General features: G+C 46.6%; 1 protein-coding gene and 1 non-coding gene across 13 annotated transcripts in view; both read left to right on the top strand.

Annotated features, from left to right (window-relative positions):
* Nucleotides 1-20,250, top strand: part of ATP6V1C2 (ATPase H+ transporting V1 subunit C2) — a 99,557-nt gene that overhangs the window by 51,786 nt on the left and 27,521 nt on the right. For 7 of the 12 annotated variants that reach the window (XM_074012365.1, XM_045369791.3, XM_005576561.5 and 4 more), the window contains exons 4-5: nt 15,553-15,638; nt 18,404-18,433. In XM_074012365.1, coding sequence (XP_073868466.1) covers nt 15,553-15,638; nt 18,404-18,433 — 116 coding nt within the window. The remainder of the gene's footprint in view (nt 1-15,552; nt 15,639-18,403; nt 18,434-20,250) is intronic. The other 5 variants (XM_074012366.1, XM_074012364.1, XM_005576562.5 and 2 more) reach the window with 1 other exon arrangement.
* On the top strand, nt 4,386-4,450 carry LOC123568489 (U7 small nuclear RNA). Its single transcript, XR_006691864.1, has one exon. It is a non-coding gene; the product is annotated as a U7 small nuclear RNA (small nuclear RNA).

Below are 20,250 nucleotides of genomic sequence, written 5' to 3'. Positions count from 1 at the left end.
AACTCTTTGTGTAAATTTTTGATTATTTTAAAGTTGCATGAAGATGTTTAAATAAAACCTTACCAATGGCCGGGCACAGTGGCTCATACCTGTAATCCCAGCAGTTTAGGAGGCCGAGGCGGGTGGATCACTTGAGGTTAGGAGTTCAAGACCATCCTGGCCAACATGGTGAAACCTCATCTGTGCTAAAAATACAAAAAATTAGCCGGGCGTGGTGGTAGGCACCTGTAATCGAAGCTACTTGGGAGGCTGAGGCAGGAGAATCACTTAAATCCAGGAGGCAGAGGCTGCAGTGAGCCGAGATCACACCTCTGCACTCTAGCCTGAGCGACAGAGCGAGACTCCATCTCAAAAAAAAAAAAAAAAAAGTTGCATGCCCAAAAGTGGAATTACTGGTATAATGGACATAGGCATATTGAAAGCTGTTTGTACATACTACTAACTTGTTTTCCAATAAAGTTACAAGAAGTGCCCTTTTATCATACCCCATTTATTAAGTGCCCGGCAGGATGATGTGTGATTGTTTTAATGTGCATTTCTTGGATTTCCAGTGAGAGTAAACATATTTTCAAGAGCTCTAGCCATTGTACTCCTATTTGTGTGACTGGGCTGTTCCTGGCCTTGGCTCCTGCATCCTCTGGGCTGGGCTGCAGCTTGCACAACTCCAGGGGAAGCCCTTCACATTGTGTGTGCTGGAACTATGCTCCACCAGCACGGGACCTGCAATTGTTCTCAGTGACTGAGCAGCTTGGTGGATTGACTTTTTGGCATAGTCTCCAGAACTTCAATGTGTGATGTTTCTTTCTATCCCACATGCTTGGGGGATTGCCCAGTGATTCCTAAAAGACTGTAGGCCCCAGGGGATTTCAGCGACACTTTTCTGGGAGCTGAGTTTGGGTCCTCCTTGCCTGTTCCTTCCAATGGGAAAACTTTCTTTTTCATTTTTTGAGACCAAATCTCACTCTGTCGCCCAGGCTGGAGTGCAGTGGCGCTATGTCGGCTCACTGCAAACTCTGCCTCCCGGGTTCAAGTGATTCTACTGCCTCAGCCTCCCAAGTAGCTGAGATTATAGTATTGCGCCACCAGGCCCGGCTAATTTTTGTATTTTTAGTAGAGTTGGGGTTTCACCATGTTGGCCAGGATGGTCTCGAACTCCCAACCTCAGGTGATCCGCCCGCCTCAGCCTCCCAAAGTGCTGGGATTACAGGCGTGAGCCGCCGCAGCCAGCTGAAATTGGCTTTTTGAAGAGGGTAGAGCATTACTATCTGGGCCGCATGTGGGTGAATCACTCTATGATGCCAGCTTGGCCAACGAGAATTCTGTTCTTAGTGACAAAAGTAACGTTGCTGGGTGGCTCTACAAACTGTATGCGGAGGGGAGTCCTTCTAAAGAGCTAAAGATGGGCTCCTGATTTAAACCTCCAGTTTCTGTGAAGCCAGGTTGGAATTTAAAGCATGGTGTGTCTGTGGCCAGAGTCCCCAGGGGGAGCCTCCTAGTGAGCCTCGCTGGCCCTTTGTTTTTGTGAAAAGAAAATCACTTAATTGCTGTGGAGTCACATTTTCCTGGTGACTTTGCTGCAGGGCATGTCGATTTCATTGTCCCTTGGTGGAGGAGGAAGTAGAGAGACAAAGGATGGGGTGAGGTGCCCAGGGGCTCCTGAGTCACCAGGGTAGGCAGGGAACAGGCTCCCCCTGGAAGCTTCTGGGCCTCCCCTCTCAGGTGTGTGGGGCACCCCCTGTGTGGCTTCAGGGGAGAGGCCAGGGCAGGTGGCCCGTCTCATCAAGGTACCCTGACAGTGGCTGGGCACCGGCAGGCCTGGGGTTTTGGGTTATCCGGAGCGGGCATGCTAGTACCTGCTTTCACGGATGGAGACTGGCTTTAGGGGAAGGCTGGGGGTCAGGACCAGCTGACATTGTGGCCACCAGTGAAGTGATCTGGGGCAAGCTTCTGGGTCTCTGTGCACTCCATTTCCTCAGCTCTAGGGGCCTTGGCTTTGTGTGTGGAGCATTCAGATATAAATCCTTAGTGCTTTTGTGAGGGCAAAGAGAAGCTCCCAGATGCCCTCCCTCCGACCCTGCCCTGTAACCTGGTTGCACTCTTCCCGGGCATCTGTGTTCCTCCCTCCCTCCTTCCCTCCTTCCTTCCCTCTCTCCTTCCTTCCTTCTTTCCGTGGAGTCTCGCCCTGTGGCTTAGGCTGGAGTGAAGTGGCGCCTTCTCGGCTCACTGCAACCTCCGCCTCCCGGGCTCAAGCGGTTCTCCTGCCTCAGCCTCCCAAGTAGCTGGGATTACAGGCACACACCACCACACCCAGCTAATTTTTGTATTTTTAATAGAGACAGGGTTTGGCCATGTTGGCCAGTCTAGTCTCCAACTCCTGACCTCAGGTGATCAGCCCACCTCGGCCTCCCAAAGTGCTGGGATTACAGGCGTGAGCCACCACGCCAGCCTTTCTGGGTAATTTCTGACAACCAAACAACTCTATCCTGCGTTTGCCAGAATTATTCCAGAAAATCTGGGGAGGCGGAAAGCTTTCTCTTTGGTGTTGCATAGACTTGCCGTCAGGATCCTCAGAACCTGTATCCACTGCTCCTCAGCGGGAGAGCTGGAGGTGGGAGACCCAACCCTTCTTTCTACAAAGAAGGGAGCGGCCTGTGCAGTTTGCAGGGCAGAACCCCTGGAAACACTGTGTCTTAAGGCCACTTAAGAATCTCCTCTGCTGGGCCCTGTGATCTGTGGCCTCAAGTATTCACCCTGATTCCAGCCCTCCTGCTGGGGTGCAAGGCTTCTGGGCACCCGCCGGCTGCCCCTCTCCCCATACCCCCGGACTGGAAGAGTCCCAGGGGCCCTGCATGGCAGGAATGTCCTGGCTGTGGGTGCAGAAGAAGAGGAGACAGATCTCAGGAGCCCCGCTCACCGTTGGGATCGAAGCCCTTCAGCCATCCTCTACCCCAGGGCCATTCTACTGCCCCTGAACGCCTTGGGGCCCAGGGTTTAGAAATCAGCAGGGCTAAGAGGTGCCCCTGTAGTCTTTGTGGAAAGGAAGGAAAGGGCATGTTCAGTACAGACCTGCCACAGGCAGATTTGTGAAACTCCTGGGCGGCCTCTTCTCACCTGATCCCCCACCACAGCTTGCCTGTGTCTGGAGACTGCCTGCCCAGCACCCAAAGGCCTACAGTCCCTACCTGCCCTGCCTCACACCTGGGCAATGCCCCCCACTCCTCCCACCCCCAGCTTACTCAATTTCTTCCCTTGGGGATTCCCCAGATGACTATCAAGGTAAGGGGCTGGGCCTGAGTAGCATGCCCTTGTCTTCCTTCTTTATTTACTCATTGCTTTTCTATTTGAATTACCATGATTGACTTTTTGTTTTTTGAAACAGGGTCTTGCTCTGTTGCCCAGACTGGAGTGCAGTGATTCAATCACTCCTCACTGCAACCTGCCTCACCCTCCTGAGTTGCTGGGACTACAGGCACACCCCACTACCCATGGCTAATATTTATTTATTTATTTATTGTAGATACAGGGTCTCACTATGTTGCTTAAGCTGATCTCGAACTCCTGGGCTCAAGTGATCCTCCTGTCTTGGCCTCCCAAAGTGCTGAGATTACAGGTGTGAGCCACCACACCTGATTGCATTCTTTTTTAGAGACTTCTTGGTGGTTCATTATATCAGATGGGTCCCTTATTGATAAATATTGAAATGGCTTCCTGTCTTTTGTAATTACAAACCATTCTGCCACAAAATATGGTGTTTGTAGCACATGAGCCAGTATGGCAGAAGAATAAATTTCTAGAAGTTCAATGGCTCACACCTGTAATCCCAGCACTAGGGAGGCCGAGGCAGAAGGATGGCTTGAGCCCAGTAGTTGGAAACTAGCTTAGGCACCATAGGGATGCCCTGTCTGTACAAATAATAATAAATTAGGCCGGGCATGGTGGCTCATGCCTGTAATCCCAGCAGTTTGGGAGGCCGAGGCGGGTGGATCACGAGGTGGGGAGTTCAAGACCAGCCTGGCTAACATGGTGAAACCCCATCTCTACTAAAAATACAAAAATTAGCCAGGCATGATGGCAGGCACCTATCTTGGGAGGCTGAGGCAGGAGAATACCTGGAACCCAGGAGGTGGAGGTTGCAGTGAGCCAAGATTGCACCACTGCACCCTAGCCTGGGCAACAGAGCAAGATTCTGTCACTAAATAAATAAATAAATAAATAAATAAATAAATAAATAAAATTTGGCCAGGCATGGTGGTGTGTGCCTGTAGTCCCAGCTACCTGGGAGGCTAAGGTAGGAGGATCCCTCGAGCACAGGAATTTGAGGCTGCAGTGGGCCGTGTAACACCATTGCACTGCAGCCTGGGTGACGGTGCGACCCTGTCTTGAAGAAAAGAATACGGCTTTTTTAGAATTTGTCTAGGAGGTTTTCTGGTTTTCACCAGAACCAACCCTTGCCTCTAATGTTTGACAGATACTCTAAAATTACTCTCTAGTAGGGCGGTACCAATCAATACCTCATCTCAACAGTGCATTGATGCTCGTTTCCCCAAGGACTGCCAATGCTGTATTAGGAGTTTTCTTAATACACTGAACTAATTGGTGTAAATGATATTCCTGTGCAGTGAGGTTGAGCTTTCTTCCTCACGCTTGTGGGCTATTTGTTGATGCTCTTCTATGAACCTATAGGCAAGCATTTGGCCAGGCCTCCTCACCTTTAATGCTGCAGATGTTTAACTTGGGGAAATTCTAGTATCTGACACTTGAACTACATAAACGGGTCTCCCTGTTACAATAATTGTCACCATCCTTGATGGTTTTTTTTTTAGATGGAGTCTCTCTCTGTCGCCAGGCTGGAGCGCAGTGGCATGATCTCATCTCACTGCAACCTCCGCCTCCTGGGTTCAAGCGATTCTCCTGCCTCAGCCTCCAGAGTAGCTGGGACTACAGGTGTGCGCCACCATGCCCAGCTAATTTTTTTGTATTTTTAGTAGAGAGAGGGTTTCACCATGTTGGCCAGGATGGTCTCGATCTCTTGACCTCGTGATCTGCCCGCCTCAGCCTCCCAAAGTGCTGGGATTACAAGCATGAGCCATCGCACCTGGCCAATTTTTAAGAATATGGGTTTATTACTTTAAAATGTATTTTTATCATTTATTACCATTTGTTTATTTCTTTCTATTTTTTTTTTTCTGAGACAGAATTTCATTCTTGTTGCCCAGGCTAGAGTGCAATGGCACAATCTCAGTTCATTGCAACCTTGCCTCCCGGGTTCAAGCGATTCTCCTGCCTCAGCCTCCTGAGTATCTGGGTGCCTGCCACCACACCCAGCTAATTTTTTTTGTATTTTTAGGAGAGATGGGGTTTCACCATATTGGCCTGGCTAGTCTTAAACTCCTGACCTCAGGTGATCCACCCACCTCAACTTCCCAAAGTGCAGGGATTATAGGCATGAGCCACTGTGCCCAGCCTATTTGTTAGCTTTTTAATCTTTTTTTTTTCAGAGTCTCACTCTGTCACCCAGGCTGGAGTGCAGTGACACAATCTCAGCTCACTGCAACCTCCACCTCCCTGATTCAAGCGATTCTCCTGCCTCAGCCTCCCAAGTAGCTGGGGCTACAGGCTTGCACCACAACACCCTGGTAATTTTTGTATTTTAAGTAGAGATGGAGTTTCACCATGTTGGCCAGGCTGGTCTCGAACTCCTGACCTCAAGTGATCCACCTACCTCTGCCTCCCAAAGTGCTGGGATTACAGGCATGAGCCACCACACCCGGCCAACCATTTTTAAGTGTACAGTTCAGTGGCGTTAAGTACGTTCACACTGCTGTTACATCCGTCACCACCCTCCACTCGCAGGACTTTTTCCATCTTGAAAAACTGAAACTGTATTCATTAAACAGTGACTCCTCATTTCCTCCTCCACCAGGCCCTGGCATACTTTCCCTCTGTATGAATTAGACTATTTTAGGTACTGCCTATGAATGAAATCATATAATGTTTGCCTTTTTCTGGCTGGCTTATTTTACTCAGCATAATGTCTTCAATGTCTTACAACATGTGTCAGAATTCCCTTCCTTTTAAGGCTGGCCAGTGCCGCATTGTGTGGACACACCACATTCTCTGTATCCACTCAGCCATTGATGGATGCTTAGGTCGCTCCCACCTTTTAGCTATTATTTTTTTGTTTGTTTTTGAGATGGAGTTTGCGACCTCCCCGAGTAGCTGAAACGACAGGTGTGCGCCACCACACCTGGCTAATTTTTGTATTTTTAGTAGAGATGAGGTTTCACCATGTGGACCAGGCTGGTCTCAAACTCCTGACCTCAAGTGATCTGCTCACCTTGGCCTCCCAAAGTGCTAGGATTACAGGTGTGAGCCACTGAGCCCGGCCTTGACTATTGTTAATAATGCTGCTATGTTTATTTTTATTATTTATTGTTTATTTTGTTATCATTTACTATTTTATTTTCAGCTTCTCTTATTTCCTTTTTTTTTAATTTGTTTTTGAGACAGTATCCCTCTGTCACCCATCCTGGAGTGCAGTGGTCCAATCTTAGTCCACTGTAACTTCCGCCTCCCGGGTTCAAGTGATTCTCGTGCCTCAGCCTCCCAAATACCTGAGATTACAGGTGCCCACTGGCACGCCAGGCTAGTTTTTGTATCTTTAGTGGAGATGGGATTTCACCATGTTGGCCAGGCTGGATTGGAACTCCTGGACCTCAAGCGATCGCCCACCGTGGCTTTCCGAAGTGCTGGGGTTACAGATATGAGTGACTGCACCCAACCGTAGTTTCTTTTATTTTCTATTTGCAAAAGTAATATGTTTTTAACAAATTAAAACATAGCATTACATAAATTCATGGAAATTGCAGGTCTCCATTCTTGTATCCATGAAGATAATAGGCAGTGTTAACAGTTCGGTTTCTTTTCTTTTAGGATTCTTATTTAGGTATATGCTGACATAATTTTTTTTTTTTTTTTTTGAGACAGAGTCTTGCTGTGTCGCCCAGGCTGGGGTGCAGTGGCGCGATCTCGGCTCACTGCAAGCTCCACCTCCTGGGTTCAGGCCATTCTCCTGCCTCAGCCTCCCGAGTAGCTGGGACTACAGGCACCCGCCACCACGCCTGGCTAGTTTTTTGTATTTTTAGTAGAGACGGGGTTTCACCATGTTAGCCAGGGATGGTCTCGATCTCCTGACCTCGTGATCCACCTGCCTCGGCCTCCCAAAGTGCTGGGATTACAGGCTTGAGCCACTGCGCCCGGCCCTGACATAATTTTTTAAGTGGGGTTATATGCTTTACATGCTTAAATGCTTTATTTTGACCCAATTTCAAATTTCCAGAAAGTATGAAAGACAATAAAAAGAATTGTCAGCCAGGTGCGGTGGCTCACGCCTGTAATCCCAGTGCTTTGGGAGGCCAGGGCAGGCGGATCACCTGAGGTTGTGAGTTCCAGACCAGCCTGACCAACATGGAGAAACCCCATCTCTACTAAAAATACAAAATTAGCCGGGCATGGTGGTGCATGCCTGTAGTCGCAGCTACTTGGGAGGCTGAGGCAGGAGAATTGCTTGAACCCAGGAGGTGGAGGTTGCGATGAGCCAAGATCACGCCATTGCACTCCAGCCTGGGCAACAAAAGTGAAATTCAGTCTCAAAAAAAAGAGAGAAAAGAAAAGAATTTTCGTATACTTTTACCACATCTGCTTTCTCTCTGTTTCTGTCTCTGCTTCTGTCTTTTCTCTCTCTCTTTCTGAACTCTGAACTCTTCAACAGTAAGTTGCAGACATGATGTTCATTTACCTCTAAAAACTTCAGGGTGTATTTCCTAAAAACAAGGACATCCTCTTATGTACCTTAGTATGATGATCAATATCAGGAATGCAGTACTGGTACTCGGTCTACAGATTTCACTTGGATATCACCGTTTGTCTCAACAGTGTGCTTTCGAAGCTGGGGACAGTGGCACATTTCTGTAGTCTCAGCTACTCAGAAGGAAGGTGGGAGGATCACTTGAGGCCAGGAGTTTGAGACCAGTCTGGACCACACAGCAAGACACCATCTGTTTAAAAAAGAAAAAAGCACACTTTCTACCAAAATAAAATGGCATATTTTCTCAGATAATAGTAAAAACTGAGATGACTTCCTGTCTTCTGTAATAAATTGTCATGTCTCTTTGGCCTTATTTAAACGGGAACACTTACACAGACTTTTTGACCTTCCTTCCTTCCTTCCTTCCTTCCTTCCTTCCTTCCTTCCTTCCTTCCTTCCCTCCTTCCCTCCTTCCCTCCTTCCCTCCTTCCCTCCTTCCCTCCTTCCCTCCTTCCCTCCTTCCCTCCTTCCCTCCTTCCCTCCTTCCCTCCTTCCCTCCTTCCCTCCTTCCCTCCTTCCTTTCTTTCTTTCTTTCCTTCTTTCTTTCTTTCTTTCTTTCTTTCTTTCTTTCTTTCTTTCTTTCTTCTTTCTTTCTTTCTTTCTTTCTTTCTTTCTTTCTTTCTTTCTTTCTTTCTTTCTTTCTTTCTTTCTTTCTTTCTTTCTTTCTTTCTTTCTTTCTTTCTTTCTTTCTTTCTTTCTTTCTTTCTTTCTTTCTTTCTTTCTTTCTTTCTTTCTTTCTTTCTTTCTTTCTTTCTTTCTTTCTTTCTTTCTTTCTTTCTTTCTTTCTTTCTTTCTTTCTTTCTTTCTTTCTTTCTTTCTTTCTTTCTTTCTTTCTTTCTTTCTTTCTTTCTTTCTTTCTTTCTTTCTTTCTTTCTTTCTTTCTTTCTTTCTTTCTTTCTTTCTTTCTTTCTTTCTTTCTTTCTTTCTTCTTTCTTTTTCTTTCTTTCTTTCTTTCTTTCTTTCTTTCTTTCTTTCTTTCTTTCTTTCTTTCTTTCTTTCTTTCTTTCTTTCTTTCTTTCTTTCTTTCTTTCTTTCTTTCTTTCTTTCTTTTTCGAGACAGGGTCTCGCTGTGTTACCCAGGCTGGAGTGCAGCGGCACAATCTCGGCTCACTGCAACCTCTGCCTCCCAGGCTCAAGCAATTGTCCTGCCTCAGCCTCAAACCTTTCCGGCCTAAACCTGGAAGGGTTTAGGGTTACAGTAGCTGGGATTACAGGCATGCACCACCACACCCGGCTAATTTTTGTGTCTTTAGTAGAGACGGGGTTTAGCCATGTTGGCCTGGGTGGTCTCGAACTCCTGACCTCGTGATCCACCTGCCTTGGCCTCCTGAAGTACTGGGATTACAGGCGTGAGCCACTGCGCCTGGCCTTTTTGACTTTGATGGCTCTGAGTTTAAGTGTTTAGGTCAGATATTTTGTAAAATGCTCCTTAATTTGAACTCGTGCTGCTTCCTCATGGCTAGACTGAGGTTATGCAGTTTTGGCAAAATGCTGCAGAGGTGATGTTTTCCTCAGTGCATCGCAGGAGGCACAGAGCATTGGTCTTTTCCATGTGTATGACGTTAACTTTGGTCACTTGGCCAAGGCAGTATCTGCTTAAATTTTTTCTTTTTTTTTAATGAAGTAAAAGGTACGTACAGTGAAATGTACACATCTTAAGTGAACAGGCTGGAGAGTTTTGACAAATAAGTCCTATCCATCAGTGTAACCAACATCCCAATCGAGGTCTTTATCTGTTGTTTACAGTGGCTTTTTTAATTAAAAATATGGTTTGTCCATCTTTTATGGGTTAATATAAATTTTTTTTCCTGGCATTTCACATAAAGCTGCCAGAGTTTACTTTAGACTAACATGGAAGAGCTAATTTCCATGGGCCTTGGAATAGTGTAGATTTATGATCAATTTATGCTTCGACACTAGCTTACCGTGTAGGGTGACCTTTAGCTCTCTCAGTCTTAATTTTTTTTCGTCTCTAAAGTGGGGATGTCACTTAGCTCAAAACCTTATCTCAAGAATGGAATCTTCTGGCCGGATATGGTGGCTCACGCCTGTAATCCCAGTACTTTTGGAGGCCTAGGTGGGTGGATCGCCTGAGGTCAGGAGTTCGACACCATCCTGGCCAACATGGTGAAACCCCATCTCTACTAAAAATACAAAAAATTAGCTGAGCGTGTTGGCAGGCACCTGTAATCCCAGCTACCAGGGAGGCTGAGGCAGGAGAATCGCTTGAACCTGGGAGACGGAGGTTGCAGTGAGCCAAGATCGCACCATTGTACTCCAGCCTGGACAATAAGAGTGAAACTCCGTCTCAAAAAAAAAAAAAAAAAAAAGAATGGAGTCTTCAAAACACCTAAAAAAATCATATATATCAATAAATAAAAAAAATTTTTTTAAAGAGGCTGGGTATGGTGGCTCAGTGCCTGTAATCTCAGCACTTTGGGAAGCTGAGGTGGGAGAATCACTTGAGGCCAGGAGTTCAAGACCAGCCTGGGCAACATAGCAAGACCCTGGCCCTACCAAAACAAAACTTTTTTAAAATGAACAAGCCAGGAAAAAACCAGCAAAATATATGAATATGCTATTCACAGAAGAAGAAAATAGGCTTTTATAGACCCAAACATGAGAAAAGATGTTCCAGCCTCACTGATGATCAAAGAAATGCAAATAAAAGCAACAATGAGATATAATTTTTCAGATATCAGATTGGCAGAGATTACAAAGATTCATAATACCTATGTTGGCAAGGGTTTAGGGAAGCAGGCAGTCTCATACGCTGGGGTGTGAGTGTACACTAGCTTTGTACATGTGTAGGGTAGTTTAGTCTTGCTTGTTAAAACTCTAAATGTTCATACTCTTAATTCCAGAAGTTCCTTTCTTAGCAACTTATTTTTTCTTTTTAAATGCATTTTTTTAAATGCATTTTTCTTTTTAAAAATACATTTATTTATTTTTTAACAAAGTTCAGCTTTCTGATCCGGACAACTTATTTTTTTTTTTTTTTTTGGAGACAGAGTCTCGCTCTGTTGCCCAGGCTGGAGTGCAGTGGCGTGATCTCGGCTCACTGCAAGCTCCGCCTCCCGGGTTCACGCCATTCTCCTGCCTCAGCCTCCTGAGTAGCTGGGACTACAGGCGCCCGCCACCGCGCCCGGCTAATTTTTTGTATTTTTAGTAGAGACGGGGTTTCACCGTGGTCTCGATCTCCTGACCTTGTGATCCGCCCGCCTCGGCCTCCCAAAGTGCTGGGATTACAGGCGTGAGCCACCGTGCCCGGTCAACTTATTTTTTATATATACCTGCACAAGTGAGCAAAATGTATGTATTATTGTGATACCATATCAAAGTGGCAACAACTCAAATGTCCAGTCGTAGCGAATTTGTTATGATACAGCTGTGAAGTGAAATACAGTACAGTAAATGAAAGGAATGAGGAATCAGTCTTCTCCTGTGAAAAAGTGTTCACAACGAACTGTAGACTGAAAAAAAGTACATTTAACACAGAATCTAGACTCTTAGTTCCCTTTCAATGAGAAAAATTTTCTGATTCAGTAATACTGCAATTCACTGATGACCATCGTTAATGATCACGGCTAAGTCAGGACTGTTTGTGGTATGTGGAACAAGGGTTTTTTCTAGCAGTAGAGCTTCATCAGACCATGTTATTCGGAGACGTTTCTGTTGTCATGTATATGGCTACGGGCCACACTTCTATGTAGTTAAAGACTTCACAGAAGGGCAAGTGTGGTAGCTCATGCCTGTAATCTCAGCACTTTGGGAGGCTGAGGCAGGTGGATTGCTTGAACTCAGGGGTTTGAGACCAGGCTGGGCAACATGGTGAAATCCCATCTCTACCAAAAATACAAAAATTAGCGGGGCTTGGTGACAGATGCCTGTAGTCCAGCTACTCAGGAGGCTGAGGCAGAAGGATCGCTTGAACCTGGAAGGTGGAGGTTGCAGGGAGCCGAGATAGCACCACTGCACTCCAGCCTGGGCGACAGGGTAAGACCCTGTCTCAAAAATGAAAAGCAAACAAAACAAAAGAAACAAAAACTTCATAGAGGCGAGGACAAGGAGCACTAAAGAGTCATTAGCAAAATGATGAGTGAGTTCTCAGGTCTGTTAGGACAGAAGAAAGTAGGGGTGCCAGAATTCATTGATTCATTCATCAAACGTTGCTGAGCAGCTGCTGTGAATCAGGCACTGTGGTAGGTGCTGGATGTATGTAAACGAATAACTACTCAAAATATTATAAGGGATGTGGTGATAGGAGACAGCAACTCCCACAGGCCGCCGTAAGGATAAAGGAGGAACCATTGGCAGCACTAAAATAGGAGCTCCAAAAGAGCAGGGACTTTGTTTTGTCCATGACATTTTAGAACAGTGCTTGGCACGTAGTAGTTGTTTGATGTATGAAATTTGCTAAACAAATGAACGAATGAATTTATGGAGTCAGGGTCCCAACAGATAACAGAAGATCCACTTGCAAATTATGCCCGGGATAATTTGAGGAGGAGCTCCTTATAGGGAGACAGAGTTATGTGTGGGCTACAGGAGAATCACAGGAACCATGCAGGAACCCAGGCTGGCGGAGAGACATTGTCACAACCTCTAGGCTGGCAGGGACAAGAGGATTGAGGTCACTGGAACTGGGAGGGAACCAGACTCTCCCTCCCTCTGATCTCCTGCCAAATCTACCCAGGAATCATGGGGCAGAGAACCCAAAACAGTCCACCCAGGTTGCCTAGAGCATATCTTAGGGTGTCTCTCACAGACTCTGATACCTTACAATGGTATCGGGCACCAAACTCCATGAAGAATCCCATGAGATAAGGAGTGTCATCCCCATTTTACAGCTGAAAACTGTAAAAATGTGAAAACATTTTGCAGACGAAACTGAGATTAGTTAGGTAATCTACCCGAGGTTATAATCAGTAAGACGCTATTAGCTACTGTTCTAAGAAATGCCATCATACTGGTGGAGATTTAATCCCAGGATGGGACACAGTGACGGTAAAGATAGCAGTGTGGCCTGATGGCTGAGAGCCTCATTTTTGGAGTCCACATAATGACTGGATGGTTGGAAGGGATGGGGCAAACTACTTCTCTGGGTCTCAGTTTCTCCATCCGTAAAATGAGATGATACCCAACTTTTGGGAATTTTTGTGAGGATTAAATGAGGCAATGATTATAGAATGTCTGATACTTGGTCGACTCTACTAAATAATAGGTGATATCAGAAGATGACCTTAACTCTGTCTGGCTGGGCTCAGTGATTCATGCCTGTAATCTCAGCAATTTGGGAGGCTGAGGCCTGAGAATCACTTTAGTCCAGGAGTTTGAGACCAGCTTGGGCAATATAGTAAGACCTCGTCTATACAAAAAAATTTAAAAATTAGGTGGAGGATCACTTGAGTTTGGGAGGTCAAGGCTGCAATGAGTCGTGATCACACTACTGTATTCCCATCCTACCTGGGTGACAGAGCGACATCCTGCCTAAAAAAAAAAAAAAAAAAGAAGCCGGGCGCAGTGGCTCACACCTGTAATCCTAGCCCTTTGGGAGCCCGAGGCGGGTGGATCACGAGGTCAGGAGATCGAGACCATCCTGGCTAACATGGTGAAACCCTGTCTCTACTAAAAATACAAAAAAATTGGCCAGGCGTGGTGGCGGGCGCCTGTAGTCCCAGCTACTCGGGAGGCTGAGGCAGGAGAATGGCATGAACCTGGGAGGCGGAGCTTGCAGTGAGCTGAGATCCGGTCACTGCACTCCAGCCTGGGTGACAGAGCGAGACTCGGTCTCAAAAAAAAAAAAAAAGAAAAAAAAAGACCTTAACTCACATAAACCATGCAAGTGTTAAGCCTTTGGAAATATGCCGGAATGTGAAATATGTTCCCTCTTGGGTGGGGGAGTATGGTTGTTCAATTTTTGTTAACTACTTTATACTTGTATTTTTCCATTTTTGACCATGAACACGTGACTTTGAGAGTCAGGAAAGCAAGGTGCTACCTCTCCTTCTTCCTTTCCTTTTATCAGGGCCTCCCATGTCCCTGCCTCTGTTTTCTGTGTTGGGCCCTAGGCCTCTGGGCTCCGGTCCGAGTGGCCAGGGTGGCCAGCGTCTGCAGCAGTGGAAGATCTTGTACTCCATGTAGGATTCAGTGACTTGAGTCCGCTCTTCCTGCAAACACCACCTCCCCCCTGAGGGCGGGGAGAATGTGGAGAGAGCCTGAGGCAACAATTTGGATCCTCATAACTTTCAGACTTTGCTCCTAGTTTGACTTGTTTTCCAACTGGAGTTCTAATGGCTCAGTCTCCTGGAGCAGACTCTCCTTGCTATGAGATGATTGGTTATGTCAATATTCATGATGATCCTGTAAAATGAGTATCATCCACATTTTATAGGTAAGAGAACCGAGGCTCAAAGTAATTACATCAGTTTGGCTAAAATTGGCAGGGCGCGATGACTCACACCTGTAATCCCAGCACTTCGGGAGGCTGAGGCAGGTGGATCACTTGAGGTCAGGAGTTCGAGACCAACCTGGCCAACCTAGCAAAACCCCATCTCTGCTAAAAACACAAAAATTAGCTGGGTGTGGTGGTGAGCCCCTGTAATCCCAGCTACATGGGAGGCTGAGGAAGGAGAATCACTTGAACCCGGGAGGCAGAGCTTGCAGTGTGTCGAGATTGTGCCAGCCTGGGCGACAGAGCAAGACTCTGTCTCCAAAAAAAAAAAAAATTGGCTAAAATCCTACATTTGGTAATTGACAGAACTGTGGCCAATTTGAGTCCTTTTGCCTTCAAATGCTGTACTTTCTGAAGCCTTCAGTATGTTTTTCAGAGACAAAAAGTTTTAATGTTCTAATTATAAAAGCAATACCTGATTATAATTGGACAATATGTAAAGTAGGAAAATCACTTTCATGTCATCGTAGCCAGTGTCCCTACTGCCTGCAGGAGTTTGTATCTTGGTATTTTTCCAACATTATAATGCAAGCTTTGTTCCACAGTATCAGGAATTCTTTGAAGCTTTATATTCAATGGCTCCCTAATAATCCCTCAGCTAGATGTGCCATCATTTACTTAAACAATTCCCTATTGTAGGACCTTCCAGTTGTCTCCAATTCTTTACTGTCAGCAGCATGCTGCAAAGAACATCGTTTTATTCAGAAAGCTTTTTCTGTTTGTCCCGTTTCCTTAAGATAGCTTCCCAGAAGTGGAATTACTGGTTCAAAGGTTATTAGCTTTTTTTTTTTTTTTTTTTTTTTTGAGATGAAGTCTAGCTCTGTCACCTAGGCTGGAGTGCAATGGTGCGATCTCTGCTCACTGCAAGCTCCGCCTCCCGGGTTCAAGCAATTCTCCTGCCTCAGCCTCCCGAGTAGCTGGGACTACAGGTGCCCGCCACCTTGCCCAGCTAGTTTTTGTATTTTTAGTAGAGACGGGGTTTCACCATGTTGGCCAAGATGGTCTCTATCTCTTGACCTAGTGATCTGCCTGCCTCGGCCTCCCAAAGTGCTGGGATTACAGGTGTGAGCCATGGTGCCTGGCCGCTATTGGCATTTTAACCCTCTTCATACATCTTGCCAAATTATTCCCCCAAAGAGTGTCACCGGCTACTTTTCCTGCCAGCAGCATGTGACAGTATTTTGAGGACAGCTTCCTACTCTGACCAGCTCTTTTTCTTCTCTCTCCAAAGCCTCATAAGAAGAATGGCTCAGAGCGTGGTGGAAGTCATGGAGGACTCAAAGGGGAAGGCCCAGGAGCACCTCCTGGCAAACGGAGGTAGGTGGGGCAGCCCTCTGACGTGGAGTGCAATCTCCCAGCTCCATCTAGACCAGAGTCGCCCTCGCTGTGGCCACACAGCAATCACCAAGACGGCCCAGGCCTCAGTGGACGCTCTGGATTGACAGGCTGGGCAGAGGCTCTGTACTCACTTTTATTTATTTATATCATTATTATTTTGAGACAGTCTCCCTCTGTTGCCCAGGCTAGAGTGTGGTGCAATCTTGGCTCACTGCAACCTCCGCCCCCCGGGTTCGAGCGATTCTCCTGTCTCAGCCTCTTGAGTAGCTGGGACTACAGGCACCCGCTGCCACGCCTGGCTAATTTTTGTATTTGTAGTAGAGACAGAGTTTCACCATGTTGGCCAGGCTGGTCTCAAATTCCCAACCTCAAGTGATCTGCCCACCTTGGCCTCCCAAAGTACTGTGATTACAGGCATGAACTACCATGCCCGGCCAATTTTTATTATGATTATTTTCTGAGACTTGGTCTTGCCCAGGCTGGAGTGCAGTGGTGTGATCATAGCTCAATGCAGCCTCAACCTCTCAGGCTCAAGGGGTCCTCCCACCTCAGCCTCTTGCTCACCACCACGCCTGGCTAATATATATATATATATATATATATTTTTTTTTTTTTTTTTGAGATGGAGTTTTGCTCTTGTTGCCCAGGCTGGAGTGCAATGGCATGATCTTGGCTCACAGCAGCCTCCGCCTCCCGGGTTCAAGCGATTCTCCCACGTTCAAGCGATTCTCCCACCTCAGCCTCCCGAGTAGCTGGGATTACAGGCATACGCCACCATGTCTGGCTAGTTTTGTATTTTTAGTAGAGACAGGTTTTCTCCATGTTGGTCAGGCTGGTCTCGAACTCCCGACCTGAGGTGATCCGCCTGCTCCAGTCTCCCAAAGTGCTGGGATGACAGGAGTGAGCCACCGTGCCCAGCCACGCCTGGCTAATATTTTTTATTTTTTGTAGAGATGGGGTCTCGCAATGTTGCCCACGCCAGTCTTAAACTCCTGGGCTCAAGCGATCCTCCTGCCTTGGCCTCCCAAAGTGCTGGGATTCCAGGTGTGAGCCACTGTTCCTGGCTGGTGCACTGCTTTTAGCTTATCAGCACTGCTAGGTTTGGAAGTTATGCCCCTTCCTAAGTTCATGGCTCTGCAGTTCCGCCTCTACTCTCACCGGCTGGTGAACTCCTCAGAGTGTTGCAAATGAACACAGGGTCAGGGGGCTCAGCCCGGCTCCTACTGTTTGCCCCTCCACCCTCTCCAGAGCCACCACTCTCCCCACCTGGGCAATTCAGCCCCCTCACCTCACCCTCACCGATTTATCCCTTTGCCCAAACCAGGTATGAAAAATGCCTTCCTGTGCTGAGGAAGGCCTCCAGCCAGTCTTCAATTGCCATCCAGTAAATAAGAACAGAGGCTGCGCCCTGAAGGCTCCCTGCAGTGTAGTCACGTTGGGAATGTCTGCCTCCCCCGTGCTGATAGGAGGAACCTTTAGATTCCAATGATATTTTGGTTCATTAACTATGTGCATGCTATTTCAGTGTATTTAAAGTGTGCAAGGCAAAACCTTTGAGACTTTGGAAACTTTAGAATTAAATATTTAAATATCTGTAGAAATGATTAAACTTACGTGATTCTATGCATGTATATTGAAGATGAGAGTAGAGAGAATACTGGGCCAGTGTGGTGGCTTACGCCTGTAATCCCAGCATTTCGGGAGACCGAGGCGGGTGGATCACCTGAGGTCAGGAGTTCAAAACCAGCCCAGCCAACATGGTGAAACCCCCATCTCTACTAAAATACAGAAAAAATTAGCTGGGCGTAGTGGTGCACACCTGTAATCCCAGCTACTTGAGAGGCTGGGAGAGGATAACTGCTTGAAGCAGGGAGGCAGAGATTGCTGTGAGCCAAGATCGCACCATTGCATTCCAGCCTGGGTAACAGAGTGAGACTCTGTCTCAAAACAAACAAACAAAAAATAACAGCAATAGATAATACTGTATGTTTACTGTACCCTTTCCATGTTTAGAAATATTTAGGTATACAAATGCCATGTGTTACAGTTGCCTGCAGTGTTCAGTACAGTCACATGCTCTACAGGTGTGTAGCCCAGGCGCAGTAGGTTCTGCGAGATAGCCTACGTGTGTCGCAGGCGATACCACCTAGGTTTTTGTAAGTGTCCTCTGTGATGTTCACACAATGACAAAAATCTCCTAATGACACATTTCTCAGAATGTATCCCTGTCATGAAGCAATGCATGACTGTATATACTCTATGTTTATAATAAAATTTATATCCTTTATTATAAATATAACATATATTCATACTTTTCCCTTCTGAAAACATGAGGAGACTTTTTTTTGAGACAGAGTCTCACACTGTCACCCAGGCTGGAGTGCAGTGGTACGATCTCGGCTCACTGCAACCTCTGCCTCCTGGGTTCAAGCGATTCTCCTGCCTCAGCCTCCCGAGTAGCTGGGACTACAGGCGCCAGCCACCACGCATGGCTAATTTTTGTATTTTTAGTACAGACCAGGTTTCTCCATGTTGGCCAGGCTGGTCTTGAACTCTTGACCTCAGGTGATCTGCCAGTCTCGGCCTCCCAAATCCCAAAGGATTATGGGCGTGAGCCACCGCGCCTGGCCAGAGGAGACTTTATTTGGCTGTTTAAGTTGACAAATTGGAATGTTCCTACCCCACCTGTGATCTTGGCTTTGTGTGTCTATGTGGCTTAATAACTCCACCTTATTATATTGCAGGCTTGAAAGAAAAAATGAAATGTTTAAAGAGTAGGTTATGCATTGTTTGCTGTGTCTGTGCTCGGCGTGATGCCCGCATGTCCCGGGAAGGTGGAATCTCGGTCTGGTTGTAGGGGTGCAGTGATCAAGTTACCACGATTTCTCAAGTAACAACCTTGTAACTTGGCCACAATATCCATATGACACAGATAACCACCGTCTCATCCCCTCCTCTTTGTCCTATCACCCCTGCCTCTCCTGAGCAGCACTGCATGCCACTGGAAGCTGGGAACGCTTTGACCTTGTGGAGTTCAAGGTGAACTGTCTCTTTCTGCATGTGGTCTGCTTCTTGCTTTGATGCCGCGTGGTGTCCCAACTGCCTGCTCTTTGAGCCTGTCTGTTTTATGGCCACTGGAAGCTTAAACTCCAGGCTTCACTTTGGGTGGCCTTGATGGGGTTCAGACATACAAGGAGCCTCCGGGCAGTCCCGGTGCCCAAACAGGTCTTTCCTTGTGTGAATGTTAGAGGGAGTCATTTGTTTTGGATTTTCTCCAACCCGCTCAAACTGGTAGAATCAAAAATAGCAAATCATTTTAGGTTGAATACAAATCTTTAGAGATTGGCAGTTATCAAATGCCTTCCCAAATGCAGTCTGTTTGTTACACTGAAATTTTTTGCTGATGCTAAGAAAAAAATCACCTTGTCACGTTAACCAAACGGGTCTGATTTCCCAGAAGGTCACTCCTCGGGTCCAGGACTGCAAGGCTGACTTCAGGTAGAGAGCTACTTTTCTACATAAACAACGGAGGAACTTTAGCTTATATTAAAATAGCGATCAAAATGCTTATATTTTATGCAAAATTAATATAACCTTAAGTTAGATGTTACTATTATGCAGTATCCATCCCCAGTCCTGATGGTACCAGCAGTGGCCTCTCTTCTCAGGAGGAAAAAATTCAGCTTCGTTTGTTGAAAGGGCTTTATGACCTCTGTGCCTCCTGTGAGTCGGGTCTCAACTTCCCAAGACTAGAATTAGTGAAGCACATTCTGAAGCCTGGAGGCTGTAGGGAGGCTGAGGTGGGAGGATTGCCTGGGGCCGGGAATTCAAAGCCGTAGTGCACTGTGATTGTGCCTGTGAATAGCCACCACACTCCAGCCTGGACAACATAGCAAGACCTTGTCTCTTAAAAACAAACAAACCAACAAGCAAACAAACAAACAAAAAATACAGCATGTGCCATAAACCAGCCTAGAGAGACCTTTCTTTTCTTTTTCTTTTTGAGATAGAGTCTCGCTCTGTCGCCAAGCTGGAGTGCAGAGGTGTAATCTCTCACTGCAACCTCCGCCTCCTGGGTTCAAGCGATTCTCCTGCCTCAGCCTCCTGAGTAGCTGGGACGACAGGCGTGCACCACCATGCCCGGCTAATTTTTGTATTTTTAGTAGAGACAGGGTTTCACCATGTTGGCCAGGATGGTCTTGATTTCTTGACCTTGTGATTCACCTGCCTCAGCCTCCCAAAGTGCTGGGATTATAGGCGTGAGCCATCGCGCGAACTGAGGGGCCTTTTTAAACTTAGTTTGACTTGGGCTGTCCCAGTGTTACCTGAATGAGGAAATCTTTCTCTTCTGCAGGGCACCCATGAACTAGTGATTGACAGGATGAACCAGAGGCATGCATTGTTGCATTTTAATCCTATCTCCTCCGGGAACAATTAGGGCACCACAGCTCGCAGCCGGTCAGACCTGGTCCAAAAGTCACTTCTGGATTTTCCTTTTCTCACCTGTAAATGGACTGAATGGCTTCACAGGCTCTTGGCTTCACCGGGACCTGTTGTTTCTGCTTGTTCCTTGCCTCTAGTTGAGCCGGGA

The sequence above is a fragment of the Macaca fascicularis genome, chromosome 13 (genome assembly GCF_037993035.2).
Source record: "Macaca fascicularis isolate 582-1 chromosome 13, T2T-MFA8v1.1".
NCBI classification, from domain to species: Eukaryota; Metazoa; Chordata; class Mammalia; order Primates; family Cercopithecidae; genus Macaca; species Macaca fascicularis.
The sequence above is the reverse complement of the archived record's forward strand: the minus strand, read 5'-3'. Positions and strand labels throughout refer to the sequence as shown.